The sequence below is a fragment of the Meles meles genome, chromosome 12, assembly GCF_922984935.1.
Source record: "Meles meles chromosome 12, mMelMel3.1 paternal haplotype, whole genome shotgun sequence".
Classification (NCBI taxonomy): domain Eukaryota; kingdom Metazoa; phylum Chordata; class Mammalia; order Carnivora; family Mustelidae; genus Meles; species Meles meles.
In genome coordinates, this window is record NC_060077.1 from 49,580,189 (window position 1) to 49,601,492 (window position 21,304).

The 21,304-nt window shown below is 41.8% G+C and overlaps 1 protein-coding gene across 3 annotated transcripts in view; it reads right to left on the bottom strand.

Annotated features, from left to right (window-relative positions):
* The window catches only part of ZNF521 (zinc finger protein 521), a 277,587-nt gene that overhangs the window by 13,619 nt on the left and 242,664 nt on the right, over positions 1-21,304 (bottom strand). For all 3 annotated transcript variants that reach the window (XM_046025988.1, XM_046025986.1, XM_046025987.1), the window contains 2 exons: positions 16,366-16,497; positions 13,403-13,518 (listed from right to left, as the gene is read on the bottom strand). In XM_046025988.1, coding sequence (XP_045881944.1) covers positions 13,403-13,518; positions 16,366-16,497 — 248 coding nt within the window. The remainder of the gene's footprint in view (positions 1-13,402; positions 13,519-16,365; positions 16,498-21,304) is intronic.

Genomic DNA, 21,304 nt, shown 5'->3' on the forward strand with positions numbered 1-21,304 from the left:
GCTAAGTGGAAACCATCTGGTCGATCCACGCACAACACTGGAGAAAAGTGAGTGTCACATCCTAAAACACACTGTTAAGGAAGATCCTTTTTCTCCCCTGAATCCAAGAAATGCTACAGTAAAATAACTTCAGGCTAGATTTCCAAGCGACAATGCAGTTTGTGTCAGAACACACATCATTTCGTGCTGTCAGGCATGTTTCTCCAAATCTCTTTTTGGGGATGCAATGCAAAGATAATTCTGGGAGCCTTCTGAAGAACCCCAAGCCTCTGAGAAAGCGCGTGTCACATACGAGTTGTACTATGCACCATGATCTGGAGATCCCAATCATGAAGGAGCCCCTTCCTGTTCAGGGTTTCTCAATACCCACATCCAAATTCGGGCAGAGATTCTGCTTCAGAGGGGTAAGGGTAAGCATCCCAGACTCTTGAAAACAGTCATCCGTGGCTGGAGAAGAGGCAATGACCTTAGGGTGAAATCGCTTAAGGTGAATCTACAGCCAACAGAAGGTCTAACAGAAGACACTGAGCCCAGCTCAATGCGGAGCTGTGCCGCAGGGTCCACTGCTGCTCAGAGGAGAGACCTGCTCTAGGACACTCAGGCCAGGCTGATGAGAGGACAGACGGACAGGAGAGACAGGAGCGTGAAAGTTACCACCCAGAACAACAACAACGGAAAGGCAGTGTGATGTGATTCGTATTATTCCTAGGATAAACAAATACTGGAATTAATTCTCTATGTCTTCGTGAATATGTTTTTATAGTGCTGAGGGCTTTTACTTTCACATAATGCCATAGAGTGGTAAAGGTAAGTTTCTATGACTTTACTTCTCCGTGAATAAAATAGGGCTAATCAGATGGAATGAATGAGCTAATTCAATTACAGGCAGCCTTTATCGTGCAATAAAATATGGATTATTGATCTTGTGGAGTTGGCAATGCATGATGCAAATTCAAGTGAATGAAACCCGAAGATGCGAGTTTGACTGTTTTTATACATGCTTACGTCTACTAGGACTGTTTCTACGTTCGGAAAAGCAGCAAAATAAACAACGCTAACTAATTAAACCCTGGGCTTCAAAAGGGGACGGATGAAAGGTCACCTCAGAGGGCTGGCATGGCAGTCGGAGAAGTCCCTCTTAGCAGGGGAGCCATCCCTCCGTAGACTCATACAACAGAGGGAGGGGAGGAGACACAGACGGTCTCTCCCGGCCTGTCTGTGGCGTGGTAAGCCACAGACTTATTTGGGAGACTGAAATTGACTTCATAGACATCTTGTTACAAATCCAATCTGGTCCCGTCATCAGACCGAATGTATTGTTGTGGCTTTGCACTTGTGAGGCAGAACTTGTCTGAAACACAGCGCTGGACTGTTCTAGCAGAATCCTTTGGTCTTTTATCTCTCCAAAAAAAAAAAAAAAAGCAATAATCAACCCTGGTTAGAAAACAAGCAGCTCCGAGGGTCACGTGGAACGGAAAGCCTATGCAGCCAACACTAAAGGGAAAAAAAGAAGGTGAGCTCTCATATTCCGTGTGTATTTACGCACCTCAGTTCCGCCTTCGCATCTCCCTTATAAATCTGCCCCCAGACACGTGGCATGCTGATTGCTGTTTGTGCTCCACTAGACCCGACTGTCTGCCGTATTCCTTAGAAACTTCTCCCTGCTCCTCCCTGCAGGGCTGGCCCTTTTCCTCCTTTTGACCAGCTCCCCATCCTCGCTACCTTTCCACTGGCCAACCTCCTGGCCCCCATCCGCAGCACAGACATACGCTCTTTCTTCCCCTGATTTTTTTTCTAAGAGTCGCAGTGGGTTCTGTGCTTTGGTAGGCGCCCCTCCAAAAGCACAGGCAAGCGGACATGTGGCCTGTTTTCGGAAAAGACTCCAACGAAAGGGAGGAATCAGAGATGCTAAACAATGCTACGCAAAGTTGCAAGCTGCTCGGCTACAGTCCAGAAAATGAATCCAATTTTTCATTCTGTCATTATAAATATTTCATTGCAAATGGTACTGATTTTCTGCAACTGTGGTTAAGCAAAGGACCTCTGTGTGAATATTTAAGAAAAAAAAAGGGGGGGGGAAGACAACCAAGAAGGAGGGGGGGAAAGGAAAGGTTAGCAACCAATTAAAATCTTACTTTAAATGTAAAAGATTCCGGGAGAAATTCAACAGTGATGTAGTGTGTGACTCAAAGAAGAAGAAGAAAAAAAACATTTACTCTGCTCTTCTTCTGACAGTTTCTCATAAAATATCTGCAGCCCATCTATCTTTTAGTACTCCAGGCTCCTCTGGAGAGCAGAAAATGGTGGTTTAAAGCTCACTTCAGTGCCAGTCTGCGGGAGATTGCTTTCCACAGGACCCCCGCTGATGGAGGCCTAGGGGAAGAGGCCCAGGAGTTATTCAATCAGCCCGAGACTCTGGGGCGGCTGGGGGTCCTTTGAGGGCTGATTATAAAGCTGCCCTCCTGTTGCCTGCCTCGGAACAGAATGAAATGAGCAGCCTCTTGCTGAGCAGATTCTGCAAGAAGGAATTTCACCTGTCATGGAGTTTGTCAGAATTTCAGGATTTATCTTGGTGCAAAATTAATAAAATACCAACCAGGATTTCAGGCTGACTACTCAGCTGTGTCATCTCAAAGTGATCTTTCACCCAGGAAAACCTGGACAGTGAGGACAGCCGTTCTTGCCCTACTTTCCCTTCGGAGGGTGAGCGAGGCGACGCGATACCGCCGGACGTCGGGATGAGATTCTGAACCAATTACACACAAGGCTGCGTGACGTGTGGGTGCTACTGTCTCGATGCGTGACCTCTCACCCCGCCGCTGTGGTTCTGAAGCCTCTTTGGAATAAGCCCAAGTCTGAAGCATAAAAAGGCCATTTCTGCAGTTTATAACACAGTAGGTCCCCTATGGCATCACATCTGTTAAATTCATACACTGGTATTTCAGGCCTGAATTTGATTTATCTCTTAAAAAGAAGTTCTCACGACGGACTGTGCTAAGAGCACAGATTGTGAAACATTACAAATTAACCTCCGGTCGCCTGTGGACGGGAGGTGCGGTTTCAGCGTTTGTGTGAACACGTGTGCCCTCGGGTCCCCGCACCCTTGGGGCTCCCTGAGGGATGTGGATGTGGGTGTGGCCATGGGAAGGTCCCCAGAGGGGAGGGGACAGGCAGGAGACAAACCTCTCTGCCGCCTGCTCTGGGGCTCCGGGCTGCACCCGGCTTGGGAGTTCTCCGCCCACTCCGCTGCAGAAGATGGCTTGCACCACACAAGTCGCCACGGCCGCTGCAGGTGGGGTTCTATGAAGCCCCAGGTTTGATCATTTTGAGCTGGGGCTTGCAGAGCCCTGGAGCAATTAGCTCTGGTCCTCAAGGTGGGCGGCATCACGTCACAGATGGGGCAGTGTGCGGGGACTGGCTTGGCGCCAAGACAGTCCCCGCACACTGCCCCCAGCTGGCCAGAGCCACTGGACAGAGGGCACAGACACTTCTCCGATTCGACTCTGGACTCTGAACTCAGGTTTGGAACAGGCATAACTCCATTCGCAACATCCACCTTGTCTCGCATTCCTGGCCCCCCACCACGCTTAGACCATGGGTACCTCTTCCTAATTGGTAATTGGCAGCACACCCCCGGCTCGCAGAGCCTGCCTTTGGTTTAAGGCAATCGCTGCCTCCCTGTCCGTTTTCCGATGGACGTTTTCTAAACGAGACATTAAGCAACACTGTCATGTGTTCCGTCCAGCTCTTCTCCTGGTTAACTGACAGTCCCATTTCAGAGAGCCACCTTTACGAAGCAGCACTGCCCTGACGATATTAATGCCAAGAGATCTCAGGAAAGAGCGAGAAAGGGAGAGGGAAAGTGCGCAAGTGAAGGCACAGATTGTGGGCGGGGACGCAGGGTGCTCTCAGCAGGCTTCAGTGGAGATGCATTAACTCCACGGAGGGATGAGGGCTGCCCACCGGTCCCATCATGAATTATAACTGAGGATAGGAGTGAGGTCTTGGTGCCTGGCTCACAGCAAACAGACTGTTCTATTTTCCTGCCCAATCACCTTTCACCCTTAGAAACTCAAAGCACAGCGAAGCACACCGCTGATATTTTATGGTATCCCCGTAGCCTTTTATGTGTCTAGAAGGCACACAAACTTAGCAGATGTGCCCAGCGGTGGAAGTCAGATAATTATAAAATTAAGTTTTGGCAATGTCAAAAAGGAAACCTTTTTACGAGCGATTGGGGTTTCCAGCGAGAGGTGGTCTTCGGTCAGCTGCGGGATCGAATCAAAGCAGGAGGGGCGGCGGAAGACAGATGCCCGCCTCCCGGCCACGCCGGGTACCAGGACGATCCTCCCTTTTGCACACTTTTCTCCTCCTCCTATGTGAAGGCAGCTTTTGCCCAGTCAGTTCCGTTCTCCCACTCGCTCATTCAATGAAGTTATCAATGAAGGAGGCCTGTTATTTTAGGCAGTTTAAAATTTCACTGCTTTTCAAGGACTCGTTTACCCTGCCTTTCACTCCCGCTTAAAGCCTCGGAGTTGCTGTTCTAAATGACAGCACCGCGAGCGAGCACTGCTTTTAAGCACTATTCATCTCGCCCGCCACATCTCGGTCTTTTACAGAACATGGCTCTCTCTCCAATAAGGGGAACTCACTCTTTCATAGCTGCAGGGCAGAGCCTGTTCCGAGCTGTAGATTCACTGCAAATATAACAATAAAGGATACAAATGTGAATTCCTCTTAAAATACACGCGTGGCTCGGAAGCTGCCTTGCCTTAGCAAACTCGATCAAGAGCAGCCTATCCATCTTTCTCCAAATGCACAGCAACAGCTCATTGCACGCGGCTGTCCGACGGATCGCCACATCGGTGGATCAGAAGGCGCTGGAACGAATTCTTTGCTCATTTCGGGGGATTTATAGTTGAAGTCCATGATTACCATCTCTCTCTCTCTAATTGTCACAACAGTTGGATACGGAGGTGGTGTTTTCCAATAGTCGGGTAAAAGTTGGTAAACACAAAGGGTCTCTTCTTGGCATTTTGTCTCTGCTAATGTGAGGAAGCAGATCCATGTGTGGAGCAAACGTCTAAAATAGGAACATATGTGGGAACTGAACGTGCCTCTCTGGACTGCAGAATGTTCTAGAAAATTGGGATTTCCAGACCTCTCCAAAGGATCTGGGTACACACGTGGGGGAGACCGAGCTCTGTCTTTTCAGGACAATCAGGCCTGCAGTTTCTCGTTCCCTAAAGGAAACAGATCTTCTGGCGCTGTGGCAGCAGGCTGTCTTGGCGACATACAAGGTGGTGGGGCCAGCTAGAGCGCAGCCAAAGCAGAATGTGGCAGAGGTGATGAACATTTCCAGGGGGTAGGAAGGGAGGGGGCTGTGGAACTGGCCACAGTGCTCTTCAGTACACCCTAGCTGGATGCTCCATAAAGTCGCACTGATGGCAGTTCGGAGATGGCCATCTGTCGTCAACTCGCGGCCAGACGAAAAAATAATGTAATGGCAGATCGCTAACAACAGGGCTGTTGGAGGAGGGAATGAGTCCTAGAACGAGGAGGTGGTGCTCCATCTTTTAATAGCGAAAACCAGCCATCGGTAGGAACATCAAGAAATTAATGGATGGAGAATTTTTAAAAACTGAGCTGGGGTGTTGGAGAAACGACTCAGATGTAAACAGAGTGGTTTTAGTTTATCACAGTCGCCTCTGCTGCCCCGACTGCAGTCATATTAACCACTCGGTTCTTGAAAATTTGACTAGCAGGACACATGGTGAAGCAGTGAGGGCCAAATTTAGTAAAAGGTGAGCCCACGTCGTGCCTCCAAGCATGCACACACAGATTAGGCATTTATTGGTACAAAACGGGTAATTGAAAATGCATTTACTCATTCAGTCCAAATGAGTTCATTGTGACAATCATGCTTATCCATCTTTCTGGATGCTTGCTTAATTTCTCGACACAGTCTTAGAAAAAAGCAAAATAAAGCTACCTTATCTTTAGATGCATTGTAAATGCTATGAAATTTTAAACTCCCTTCTTTGCTCAAGAAAAACCTTAGCTTTGTGCTACTGCATAGATGTTAGGAACTGGGGAGAAGCAGGGAGAGAGAGAGAGAGAGAATGAATGAAAAACAGTCAAAGTGAGGTAAGCTGTGTTCTATTTCTTTGTCCTATATGATTAACTCTCTGCCTTCAATGGTAAGGCCAATCAATCCTGATTGAATTATCCAATATTAACAGCTGAAAGTGATCAAAAGTAATGGTGAAAACATAGCACCAATCAATAAATCAATGCAAATGATTCAGTTCCTGGAGATTCGATCAAATAAAAGAGATAGATCAATTTAACCACTGAGCAAATTAAGTGGAAGTTGGTGGAACACCAATTTACTTCAAAAGCCCCGCAGGCCCACAAAGCAGAGAAATGAGGTGGTGGAGAAAGAGACCAGTTCCAGACCCACATGCTCACTTGACACAACTTATGCTCCTGAGATCCCTTAGGCTATGTGATGTGTTCCGGGGCTGTGATTTCAACCCCAAGAAGAGAAGATACAGAGGTCCAAAGGATTAGAGGAAATGGAGAGCCCAGGTACTGGGAAACATAAACCACCCAGGAAGAGGCAGGAATGACAACCCCCACACTGAGCTCTAGAACGCAGTGAGGGCAGGTCCAGACAGGGCGATGGGCAAATCTTCCAATCTGGGGTTCCCAAAGGAAGACCACATGATAAGAGGCAAGCAGGACAGGGTTTTGAGTCTTAGATTTGGAGTGGGGAATGGCAGTTGAACTGCCATTCACACTACATTAGATATAAAAATAAAACAATTGAAAAATACACAAAAGTCCTGAGAAGTACCAGAGGCAAAAGAGTTTAAGGGCACGTCTTCCAGCTTTTTCAAGGCACACTTTTCCATTCCTTCAGGTGCAAAAGAAGATCAGCCTGAGAAAATATGACAACAAACAAAAACAAACCTTTCCCCAAAGCACACCCAGATCCCGTGCTGCCTCTGATGGAGGGGCAAGATAAAACTTTTTTGTTTTGGTCACACGTCCTTAATCTGGGGTGTGTGGAGATTCAGAAATGTATTTCCAAATGTTTGGAAATACATTTCTGAAAGCAAATATAAATATTTTGTTTTATGATTATATGCTAGAAAGAAAAAAGCCCAAGACTTTTTAATCCCTTAAAAAAGATGAATGTTTAAAAATAAGAATTTTAACGTGGATACCAATTAACATGAAACTATGTCAAGGTATGATTAATTGGGAAATTATTCCAGTGGAACCAGAGCAGAAAGCTAAGGAACATTCTGACGTGTCTGAGATAGAGATTTCATTTCTGAGTAATGATGACTCTTGATTTTGCTTACTTAGGTAAGCACTAAGGAGCAGGGAGAGCATCAGGCAACCAGTGTTCACCCCATGTCTGTTGTGTTCTACACTATGCACTGGGTGCTCACTATGACCTATTGCTGTGCTCTCTCACCAGGATCCTGGGAGTTAGGCAGGAGGCCTTGTTGTTTCCCACATGCCCATTTTACAGATGGTAACACTGAAACCCTCAGTCGAGAGCTTGTAAGTGGCAATGACCAGAATCAAACTCTGGTGATTCCCCTCTGCAACTGATGCCCTTTCCCTTGTACTAAGCTGCCTATAGAGAATTGAAAGCAAATTAAAACAAATGAAAAAACCCATAGAAATTATTTTCTCAAACTACTAGCCGTTGGAGACGTAATGGGTGGCTAATCACATCCATCCTTCAAAACCGGCTCAAATGTGTCCCTCCTGATGTCTTTCTTGAGTCTCCCAGCTGGAGAATAAGCATCTTCTCTTGGAATACTTATAACGGTTCATTACATATTAGCTCATATAATGGTTAATCATACGCGTATCTTATCTTTTCTAGTAGACTGTAAATATGATCTATTTCTAATTATTTTTGATATGTCATAGAGTGAGATCATGGTCAATTTAAAAGATAAAGTTATAGTTTTATAAGTATTTTAATTAATAAATATTTCCTTTTTTAATCCTGGCACTGGGGCAACAGAAGTAAACAGCATAGCATTTGTGATTTTGACTATTAACAAGGACTCCTCAACGTCTCATCACGTATTATTTAATAACTGGAGACACAAATCTGTATTAAGCTTATTAAAAGGCTGGTTGAGGGAAGGAGCTAAGTCAGCGGGTGACCCAGTGACGGGCTGGGCAGCCACATTTCCACCCTACAGGGTCAATACTACGTGCACTGCTTGGTTTTTCTTTTGGAGGTACAACCATGAGACCTGCGCACCAGTTAAGCTGTGTTAAAAAAAAGATGCATCAACATCATGTAGATTTGGTGGGAAAGTGATTTGAAAAGAAAAACAGCTGAAGAGACAATCGCCTATTTAAACAGAAGTGCTCTCCGAAAGAAAATCACGGTGTATCCTTCCCAACTTCAGAGGATTACTGCAATTTGAGTGTGGAAAACAGGGCATTCATGAGCTAATGAAGGGAAGGGCTGCCTATCACAGTAATCTTTGATTCAAAAGGGATTCAAATACCAGAATCTCAGAACCTGAAGTTCACCTAGGCCTATCCCCTGGCTCCCTGCTGCTGGAATTCCCTCTCTGTTCATTAAATTCCTAACATAGTGCCTGATGCAACTTTCTATGGAGACCCATCAGAAGATGATGATTGGATCACCGCCTTCGAATTGTAGCTTTTCTAGAGGCAGCAATTAAACAGTAATTACTCTATTGAAAGAAAGCGGCCTATTCAGCAGCATTTTTACAAACACACCACTTGCTCACACCTGTATAAACCACTTTGGGTACAAATATGCATTGTGGGATATTATTCTTGGACCACACCATCCCTCTCTCAAGGCAGCTTCCTTAAGTTCGGCAGAAAAAAATTCTGAGGTCTATTAGGAAAACATGTGAAACATTCAACATATCCATTTGCTTTTAAAATAACAAAATGTTCATTTAGTTCAAATAATTCACTTTTATTCCAAAGGACATCTTCCCTACCAGCAGGCTAGGTGGACATATATTAGAATTCCTCGCACAAATGAGGGAAAACTCTATCAAAGGAAAAAGGCTATGTCTTGCCAATAATTATACATTATCTATCTCTAAACTGGGATTTAGAACTTTTGGTCAGAAAGGTTTAGGGGTCATGTGAAGAACATAGCTTCCTCAGGGTGTCTGGGTGGCTTAGTAGGTTAAAGCCTCTGCCTTCCGCTCAGGTCAGGATCCCAGGGAGGGTCCTGGGATCGAGTCCCGCATCAGGCTCTCTGCTCGGCAGAGAGCCTTCTTCCCCTCCTCTCTCTGCCTACTTGTGCTCTCTGTCAAATAAATAAATAAAATCATAAAAAAAAGAGAACATAACTTCTACACCAGCAAAAAGAGTGTCCTAGATTGAGTGTTCCATAGAAATGGAGGTTTTAATGTTTAATTCTAAAAGGAACTGTGGTCTGTGATGTCCAAAAGGTGATGTCTGAGTCCTTGGTCTCCTGAAGATGAACAGTGTATAATGAGGAATTATCTGAGTTCGGACTGGCGTTGTAAGCAATATCAATGAAAATAATACACACACTCGTGTGTGTGTGTGTGTGTGTGTGTGTGTTGGGTATATAATTTTATACCCAACAAACACTTCTAGTCACACACACACTCTAATGCTTTCTCGTTTTTAACTGGCCATAAGCAGTGAAAGAAATATAAATTACTTATTATGGCAATGAAATCATTTATGCACCATTAAAAGATACACCATCATTATGTAGTAAGTTGATTTTGAAATGCTCATCCTAGACTTACAGTAGTATTCTCAGTCTGACAGAAGAGTCAAATAAACTATATGCTTTCAGGGGCCCCTGGGTGGCTTAGTCGGTTAGTATCTGACCTGAGCTGAAGTCAGACACTTCAGCTCAGGTCATGATATTGGTATCCTGGGACAGAGCAGGCAGGATGTCAGGCTCCCTGTTCAGTGGGGAGACTACTTCTCCTTCTCCCTCCGCACCTCCACTCATGCTCTCTTTCTCTCAAATAAATAAATAAAATCTTTTTTTTTTTTTTTTTTTAAGGCTATATGCTTTCAACCTCCAATAGGATTTCAGTTCTTGGACATTTAGTTTTATAATCTCTTATGAAAAGTCCTCCTTTCTGAGCTTCAGAACTTCAGTGGCATAAAAAAGTAAATGAGTATGAGTTCAAGTGGTATGTATGATGTGTATCAATTTTAAAATTTGCATTTATTTCCACACCAGAGCGTGAACCAAAGTGGGCTGATAAAATGGTTTCATTTTTCATTTTTCTACTCTTATGATTTTGGTTACCAATCTAATTTTCTACCGTTACCTTAATTTCAGTCAATTTCCCCCCTCATTCTAGAAATTAACAAAACTATTACGGTTTTTGTACACTTATCATACTCACTTTTTATGCAAGAAATAAAAGAAATCAATCCTTAAAAATTACATTAATTCCATCCTCTGAGCACAGGTGTAAAGGTAATTTGGGTAATGAAAGCAAATGTACAGGACTGTGAACCCCTAAGGGTAAAGCATAAAAATCTAAACATTCTCTAAACTAGAAAAAGTAAAGTTAACTCTGGTCCATTTTTCTTAATGTATTGTAACCAAAAGCCACTGCTACTATTGGGGATTTTAGAAAATAGACCTACATAGATATTCCAATGACTGTGGATGTTAGCCTTCTAAAAATTATCATATGCTAACTACAAAAACTAATCTTATCGAAGGGATGATGCGTGTATTAAGCCTGAGTATTCATATCAAGACCAAAAATGTGGAGCACCTGGGTGGCTTAGTTGGTTGAGTGTCCAACTCTTGATTTTGGCTCAGGTCAGGATCTCAGGGTCATGAGATCGAGCCCCACATTCGGCTCTGCACTCAGCAGGGAGTCTGCTTAAGATTCTCTCTCTCCCTCTGCCCCTCCACCCCCCCCCCCCCAAAGACCAAATATGTATGATTCTGAGTTATGGGATTAGAAAAAGAATGCTCAGCGCTTTGGATTATGGACTAAATCTTATTGTCACCCAGATCACAATTTGAATGAATGCGTCAAGAATGATTTGAGACATGCTGGAACTTCTAGGATCTTAAAATAGTCAGAAAGAGTTGTGTTTTGTATTGTAGGGTATAAACCAACAGTCCTCAAAGTGTGACTTGGGGACCTCTGGGGTCTCCTAGATCCTCTCAGGGGGTCTGCTATGTCAAGACCATTTTCACAATAGCATTAAGACATTATTTGTCCTTTACATTCTCATTATCTCATGAGTGCACAGTGGCGTTTCCTATGGGCTAGTTGACAAGCAATGACATCATCTTTCTGGCAACTGTAGAATCCCATGTGTGTATATTCTTGTGTTTAAAACATCTTTCAATTTCGATTTCTAATATGGAAGTATCAATAGATAATAACCCACACAAATCAAAGCCCTTTGGGTCATCAATCATTTTAAGTGTAAAGGCATCCTGAGATCAAAGAGTTTGAAAACAACAGGTCTATACTAATTGTAGAAAAGAATGAAAACTGTACATTCCACAAAACCCTAAAATACACTATAAAAGAAACCTGGAGTCCTGAAGGATATGTTTAATTGCTTAGTTTTTTCTGTACTACCCTGGGCTATAGGTTACTACGGCCTTATTTTATTGGGTTCCTTTAATGAAAGACATTGAAGTCTTGCCACAGGTTAGCTGTATTAGGAATCTACCAATACAGTACAAAAGTGCAATTTTGTTGCAAATTTTTTTCAGGAGCATTAGATCGAAGTCAGTCTCTATAGATTCTCAACACCTTTTATTTTAACATATTATTAATTCTCCACAGTTTACGTGCTAATTAAGTATCACTAGGTGTACTGGCCATATCCTTTACAGAGTCATAAGAACCCAAATGACTTATATCTTTTGATACCTATTGTAATAAGAATATATTTTCAAATAGCAATTTAGGTTAAATTAAGAAGATATACTTTTCAACAATAGTCTAATTTGGCCAATCTTCTATATTCAATTCCCAACCAGATGTGACAGAGTAGAGATCTATTTAGAAGTGATAAAAAGTAAGACAGCAACTTCAATTTCAGTCCACTGACGTCATGTCACCATGAAATGGGCTCACCCATTCTTTCGAATATTTTTTATTCCACTTCCTTAATTTGCTATTGGTTTACTTGTAGAATAACAGACAATAAACTGTAAATTCCTTATTTTGATGGATAATTCACATAAATCTGGTTTCCCCAGAGCTCTAGGAGGTACAAAGCTGTCCCAGGGTCCACTCTGTCAGATGAGGATCTAAGGAGTGTGTGGGGCTCTGAGTTCCTGCTTCATCCAGATCTGGTTGAAGGCATTCAATGCAAGAAATAACTCCCCCATCCCCCTTTTAAGGCTAAATGACTTTATTGTTAATGGTAATGCTCATAATAATAAAACAGCTTTGTGTTTGAATCCATTCTCCTTTAATGGCTCCAACACAATTTAACAAAAACCTGTTACTCCTATAATTTCATTAGAAAAATGAGGATAAGTAGTATGCCCATTTTTCAGATGAAGTAACAGAAGACAAAACAAAACAAGAGTTATTTTCTTCCATAGTAAGTAACATTTTTCAGGGTAGCATCCAGGCCTCTTACCCATAGTTTAACCACTAGTCTATTGCCAAGAGTAATCAAACCAACCGAACATTCGTATTGTATTTTTTGATTTGTACCTTAGATTCAGAACTCTTCACTTCATTTATGCCTAACAGCAACCCCATAAGCATTACACTTGTCTGTTAGTTCTTCGTATCTGAGGTTCAGAGACATTATGGACCCGAGCAAAGTCACATATCTAGCAAGTGGACACTCAAGGCTAAACCTAATGTCTTTGGGTGCCAACATTTTAAGTTACTGGGTAATAATTATTCTAGTCTATTAAGTGGAAGAAACCTACTAGACAAGAGTGCAGCTTCTTTCTTCTCTTCCCTTCTCCCTTCCAATTCTGAGCCCCTCAGGACAACAATAACTTGGACATCCATCCAGCTTGGAGTCCAGTGGGAACAGAACATGAATAAAACAGGATCAGGGAGAACGGGCCATGACAGCGAGGTGAATGATCCCACAGTCCAATAAACCTGACCCCTAAGCCTATCACACTGGGTCAGAAGGTCCAATTATAGGTCTGTTCCAGTTCTTTTTATGATTGACAGCAGCCAGAGGCAAAATTACTTTGGTGTCTGTTAATCCAGCCTCTAATTTTCCCTTTGCCCCAATACACACAGAGCATCATGGTGGCCCAGGGTGAGTGATACTGCGAATCCAGATTTAAAATGCCCTTGTCTCCTATAAGAAGAGCAACTGAGTTCAATCCCGGTTCTCCTCATGGGGACATTACCTGCAGCTCTGTTTGGAAGAAAAACTTCTGTGGACATTGTGTGCAGTCATAGATCTTGTCTTCTTGTCCATGGGCAGAGAAAATATGCTGCTGCAACTTGTTTGCTTGAACAAACACTGAAATGATAAAAGGATGGTGAACTTTGGGTTATTTTCTCTCTGCAATGCCCTCAGTCGATGACTCCCAGTGAAGAGCTCCCCCTACCCCCGACTGAGCAGCCTCAACGGCACACCTTCTAGGTGTGACTACTGGCAGGCACTGGGGAAGGCTGAGTCACACTTGCTCATGGTTGGGTCACTGGCTTTTGGGAAGGTGCCCCCTACCAGGCACCCAATTCAACCCAAACAGCTCCGGAGTAAAGGTTTATCGAGGCCCCACTCCCTATAAATCTTTTAAAAATCAAGCTGAAAATTGTCAAATGCACAGCCCCGTCTGAACACAAATGACTCTTATTTCTCAGCAACCCACAGGTTAAGAAATCATAGATGCCAAAACCCTGTTTATTGTATTTGCCTAAAGTTACAGCTAGTGAACAGCTCTCTATTTAAATGTGTTAATGCTAAAAATTATATCCCACAGCTACTCTGGGGCACTGTCTATAAATGTGAAACAGAACGGCAGGTAAATTCTCTTTGGATACTTTAAGATCAACTCAGCCTACACACTGAATGCAAGGGTTTCAATAATATAAACATGTTCAATTTTAATGACTACAAAACAAGGCCCTAAGACTGTGTAACAGTTTACCTAGGAGACATACTATTAATAATTAAATTGTATATGCCAGAGGCAGTGTTTGGGTTGGCAGAACTGACTTCTGATGGATGCCTGGTGCACCCTGACCTAAAAAAGTTTGCGTCTACAATATTAATCTGTATAGGCAGGGAAAGGATTTATTAAAGATGTTGGCATTTGACTTTGACTCCACTCTAATCATTAAAATTATTCTAATTGCCAGCCAACCTAAAATATTAGAATATTGTTCTTGTGAGTCATACATTTTAATCACATTTCTCATTACCTTAAAAAACGACTCAGATTTCTTCTCTCCCACCTAACATGCTTTATAGTGGAAGCTTTTTTTTTTTTTTTAATTGTTATTTCTAAAATTACTTCAAGATACACTAAAACAATTCAGGTCTGTCAGCACAGAAAATGCAGACTGCTCATGTTTAATGCATTTTTGTCTCTTACCTACATCAACAAAAAGAAAGGGGTTTTTATACAGATTTGCAACGGCTCTCCATATAACTTAGCACATTTTATGAGGCTTCTGGCTACAACATCAAATAACTATTTTATTGGGGGTCTTAATCATAAGGAGATCTATGACCCAGTCTTCCTGATGAAGACTTATTCTGAGCTTTTATACAGAACTCAGACTCCTGACTCATGGTATCTTGAGATAAATACTATGTTATGGTAAAAATATAACAATATATATGTTTTTCTTAACTACGGAGAACAAACTGCTGGTTACCAGAGGGGAGGTGGGGGAGGGGAGGGGGATTAAGGAGCACTGGGTGATGCATGAAAGTGCTGAATCACTATATTGTACACCTGAAACTAATAAAACACTGCATATTAGCTACCTGGAATGAAATTAAAAATTTCAAATTGCAAACAAAAGAATTAAAAAAAAAGCAAGCCTCCCCTCCCCCATAATTGCAATATGTATTTTAAAATACAAGTTGTGGGGCACCTAGGTGGCTCAGTCATTAAGCGTCTGCCTTTGGCTCAGGTCATGACCCCAGAGTCCTGGGATCAAGCCCCACATCAGGCTCCCTGATTGGCGGGAAACCTGCTTCTCTCTCTCCCCCTGCCTGTGTTCCCTCTCTCCCTGTGTCTGTCTCTGTCAAATAGATAAATAAAAAAATCTAAAAAAAAAAAAAAATACAAGTTGAAAGAATTAAAATAACCAGTTCCTTGAGGAGTGGCTGATGAAATGACTGAAAAAGAAAGAGCCTCACAGGCAAATGTTGAAGCCAGAGCCATCACCACACTCAAGTACTACTTGTGGTAACTGGGCAATGAGCGTGGCCCCTCTCTTATTTTGTTACAGGATCGAAATCTATAGGCTGAATGCACGTTAAGAATCAATGCCTGAAAGCTGCAGACAAAGAAGCCGGTTTTGAGAGAAGGATATATTTTTGTTTTGTTTTGCTCTTTTTTTTTTTTTTTGACAAATAAGGAGGAGACATATCCTTGAGGGGCTTGACCATCAAGTTCAAGACACATGCAAAATGATCACAGAGGATTTTCCAAAATAACTTTGTCACTGTTGGAGGGAGTACCAGAAATGTGTGTGATCATATTTCAATCCCTGTGGGGTTCAAATTATAGTTTCTGATTTACATTTTTTTTTTTTTGCCGCTACTGTTGGAAATGCTAGTGCTATAGCATCCAATAAAAGTTTCTTCTCAAAAGCGTAAATTTGTATCAACTTCTACTTTAAAAATCCAATTTGGTAGGAAATAAACGCCTCCTCTAATCTGTTTTCTAGTTTCAAGAATTTGGGAGGGTTTTCGTAATATCTTTTGTATTTCCTATGGGGACTGTTACAAAATTCTCCACGTTTAAAAAACAGACGTGGGCTGGGCAGCATGGCTGCCGTTCTAGTCAGACGCCTTGCAATTCAGAAACCGCTCTGAGCAGGCATTCTCTGTCTGGGTGACCTTTTAACACCAAGAGGAGAAAAGTGAACAGAACATGGATGTCGTTTTCCAAATGGAAAAGTGCAAAGTTCTGCGGGAGCTCGAAATGCCCTTCGTTCGTTCTGACAGTTAACCTCCCTGCCCATTTGAGCCGTTAAGTAGGCGGCCATCAATAATGCTAATCAGCAGAAATCAAACCTCTTCTCCCCAAACTGAACTCAAGTCCTGTCCGCAAAAGACCGTAGCAGTGGGGATGCGCTTTGGTAGGAAAGACAGGACCCGGCCATGGAGCTCTCTAGAGTTTCCTACCTGTGAAGCAGACAGGGCACTTGAAGGTACCTCCCATTCCTTCGAAGCTATGCTCTATCAGATGGCACTGGAGTTTGGCAGGGGAGTCGAAGGTCTGGCTGCAGAGTTTGCACTCGTGGTTCAGTCCTTCATCTGTTAAGGGGAATACATGAGCGGAAAAGTTGAAGCTCACCGCCTCTTTAACAGACGTGAATTCACTATAACGGCACACCGTGAACTATTTCCGTCACTGAATAGAAATACATAGTAGCGTATAAGGTTGTGGGTTATTCGTTCACCTTACCTCTGCATTTATAGCAACGTAAGACATTTCTGGAATTGAACCTCCAAAGATGATCAGAAGGCAGGGTTTGATTTAGGGGAATACATTTTGTTCAGCTTTTAAAGCGTAATTAGACATCACCGATAAGGCATCGGCTTTTCACGATCATGTTTTTATGGCTGTGCATTTAGGAAGTCCTAAAATAATGGACCCGGAGAAAAATGGAGCCCTTCTTCCTCAGGCCTCTCCTCTGGTTCACTTACAAGGTTCTACAAGTTTCTATTTCTAACTATAAGGTTTTTAGCGTATTCCCACAAACTTTTTCTATTCCCAAGACGTTCAGGCAATTTTGAAATATTATCAATGTTTATAGCATATCCTGTAAGTGCTTTATTTTTTCTGCATGGGACTCTTGGTTCCCCATATCTTCTCGGTTCAGTGCTCTCTCTACTTTGTAGACAGTTTTAATTTTACCCTGTGATCTAGACTGCCTTTCTCCAAAGGAACATCTATGAGCTCCAAGCTCACTTTTGACTAGTCCTAGATTTTTCTTTGCTATCTTAGGGACAAGATGGCAGAAAAATATTCTGACATAATAATAATTGCTACAAAATGTGCAGCTTCTGTTGTTGATCGACACCATTATCTTTATGTTGCTTTTGCCTCATTAAAATGTTTCTGAAATATTTAAGTAATTAAAGAATTCATTTAATTCTTTAATTAACATTTAAGAATTATTCCAACTTATTTCCAATTGCAATGATAAATGAAAACCAGTAACGCTAGCACGAACAACTCACATTTCTTTAGTGTTTTCTGTGTTGCAGATACTGTTGTTCTACATGCCCACAGATAGACATTCATTTAACAACTATGATTAGTCCCATTTCATGGATGGGAAAAATGAGGCCCAGAGAGTTTAAGTGATTTTTTTTTTTTTTTTCCTGAGTCACAGGGGCAATATTTGGTGGAGCCAGAACTGAGCTCCAGGCATCCTGGCCTCAAGGTCCAGGACCTTAGCAAATAGACTGCCATAAACCAATGACTCCCAGACGACTTCTCAGAGAGAGGAAGGGCTGAGAGGCTGTGATTTAACCCAGCCTGCTACACGTTACACTTTTATCTTCTCCTATTTGCAGTGATTAAACATGTGATTAAGGAACATAAGTGTCAGATATTCTCGGGCTAGGAAATGAAAGGCGTATTCACACCGTGGGGGTAACAAGTCTATCCTCCAAACATATCTCTTCCCGTGGAACCCAAGTGCACGTGGAAGTCCTTCACCAGCTGCTATTACTGGCAACACAAAGGGTCAATTACAAAGTGAATTATTATTAGCTAGCTAGGAGTAAAATCACTCCATTTGTATTCCTAATCTTTCTTCTCACACAAGTATGAGTCTTTAGAAGCAGAGGATTGGAATTTGTAAAAAGAGAAGCAAAGCACTAATTAAGCCACCCAGTACTGTCTACATTTCACAAGAGATAAAAACCTACTCTGTATTTGGGTGGCACAGTAAATTCCTTGATTATAATTATGTAAGAAGGAGTTTAACTGTGCATACTGACATGACAAGGGGTTATACAAAAAGCTTTAGGGATTATATAAGATCAAGGGGTTTTCATCTGTTCGTTTCTCTCTCTCCCTCTCTTTTTCTAATCCTAAAGTCACCAACATTTCCCCAAATTTTAGACATTAAGAAATATCAGGAACACAATTTATTGTAGGGGACTGGGTCTGTAAGTTGATTAACAGAAATGGTTGCCAAATTTAAATGTTTTCTATTTCCTCAACTCTGCATACCTTACTTGGGTGATAAGAACGTAACCAAGAGTTCAACTTTCATCTTTAACTCATGTGTTTGGCACAAGAACCAAGAATGTGGTCTGTGGGTGTGAGCAGGTACACACACTTGTTCCAGAATTCTTAACCTTACAATATTTGCGAAGAAACATATATAAGCCTGGTTGGCTTTCTAGGCGATAACTGACTGTTCCGCAAACACAAAGTGAATTATGCAAGTTAGATCTATATTTCTTGACTATGAATATTTTATTTGGAAAACTAATAGGATAAAGACACATGTGTACAACTACAAAGAAAACATCCTTATCAATTTTTATTTATTTCTTATCCTGAAAACAGAGAAGTGCTATCCCAAAACATTACATGATCCAAACTTAGTCAAGTGAATTCACAAGAAGGTGACACATGGTCATAAAGCATTTACACATTATTATTATTATTATTATTATTATTAGGGCAGACTTAGTTTTCAGGAATCCTGAACTCCGTGAAGACACTAAAAGATGGCAATGATCATAACAATAGCTTCCAGCATTTTCAGAACTCTTTATAGTAAACAGCATACTTTAATATTGAAACAAAACAAAACAAAACATGTTGAGTGTTCTACCTGCCTTTCATTTTTAAGTTACATAGAGGTCTTTTCCAACAAGTAACTTTTCCTAGCTACTTGAGCAGGATGGAAAATGCATCTGAATTACTACACAGCAAATGGTAGATAAGCAAAAGCCAGTGTGCTCCAAGCTAGACAGGGCACATTATCTACACATTTCTCCCACTTTATTAACCTCCCTACTCATTTTCCCTGTGCTCACACTTGCTCATTTCCACAGGGTCGAATGGATAATGAATGAGAGAGACAGGAGGACCCAAACCATTTTACCACTGAATAACAGAACTCATTTTGTAATTTTTTAACTAAAGAAGGGGGCAGAGATAGTAATGGCAAACTAAGAAAAAGTATTTATAATAAGAATTTCAAAGGTTTAACCTTACTTAGAGTCTCTGTTTATGTCCGCTCCCAAACATTCTCTGTTAACATCGTGTGGCGAAGAGCAGGGTCTTAATTTTCAAAGAAGTTCCAAAAAATCCTTGGTACTGGGGGGAATCTACCTTAGGTAAGCCCTGCTTCCTTTCAAAATGGAGCTTCTCTCCTCTTGCTATCTGGTAGGAGGGGGTAAGGAACTGGAAAGTTGCGTTGTGGTTTTAATTTAAAGTTGACGTTCATGAAGTGTCACTATCAACACCTCTGATTTCGGGCAAACTTGAGCCTCGGGCTCAGGATTTTGCCGACAGAGCTACAACTTGCACCTTGTCTTTTTATCTCCCTTCTTCCTAAAGGTGCCAAAAGCCTAAAAATTCAATCAGAGTAACCATTTCTGCTCTCCGGAAAGGTAGCAGCTGACAGTAATTGGATAATACAGTCTGAGTCATTTATTAAAAAGAGATTCTGAGTCAATTGATTTAATAACCATTACAATATTCCATTAAGGATATAATAGGCTAGTGCAGCCCTATTTTTTTTTATTGAGTTATAGATGAGATCTATGGGTGAAATTTCTAGATTTTTCTTCCCTTTTTGCTTATCTATAGTCTCCAGATTTTCTACAATGAGTATAATTTGCCTTTGTAGGTGATTTTGAAAGTTAGAGACTAAAAAGCACTACCCCCTCTAAACCCAATTACAACACTGAAATTCTGATGGCCAAAAGGTTACAAAGGAAATGGGCAATAGGGGACTCAGTGGGTTAAGCCTCTGCCTTCGGCTCAGGTCATGATCTCAGGGTCCTGGGATCAAGCCCCGCATCTAGCTCTCTGCCCAGTAGGAAGCCTGCTTCCCCCGCTCTCTCTGCCTGCTGCTCTGCTTACTTGTGAACTCTCTCTGTGTGTGTCAAATAAATAAATCAAAATCTTAAGAAGAAAAAAAAGGGAAATGGGCAATAGTATGGAGGACAGAAAAATTCTAGTTCTGAGCACTAGGCTGAAGACTATTCTAGTCAAGGTCACATGAGAGCATGGAAAGGGAGGAAGAACCATCAGAGTGTAGATTAGACAACTGAATGAGAAGAATATGGAGCTTTCATTATAAACCTGTCTCCTTCCAGAACAAAGAGAAAACCCCCCTTTATTGTATGCTGATGGAGGGGAGGACGCCTGTGGCCAGTACTGTTGGTCCAAGGTCAGGAAGGGCAAGAGTGAAGCTGTCACCACTGAGAACATGTTGGAGGCCAGCAACTTTCTGTCCTGGTGAACCACTTGAAAGTATGGCATTGCTATCATCGAGAAATAATTTCCCCTGTATAGAAATTTCAGCTCAAATAATTACTTCCATTTGTTAATCTGCATTTAAGTGTGAACATAAATGTAAACAGGAATCGAGTCTACATAGAAGACACTGATGCTAATGTAAATATTTACTCCACTATTAAATGTTTCAAAGGAAAAGAGTCTGAATACATAATTGCAAGTTACAACCTCAATGCTTTGGTAGGGAATGTGATGATCCTTTACAAAACTTTGTGCTATAAGAACAAAATCTGTTTGTCAGAGGCCAGTTCAAAGGGAAATGATCATTTCTATCCCACCAATTTATAAAACGTGGACCAACACAGCTATTAATCAGTCAGCTTCGTAACAGAAAAAAAATGAGAGTTGCCATTTGGATGCTCAAGCACAACTCAAGTTATAAGCTCCAACATGGCAATTGCTAGCTTAACAGAAGACACTGACATTTCAATATAAGCTTTAAACAAGAGAAACACTTTAAGCAGCCTCCAGACTGTGTGTCCCATGTTTATACTCCTTTTCCTTCAATAAAAACAAAAATCTAGAGCAGCTACAAGCAAATGTTCGGTGGTTGACTTACATGCA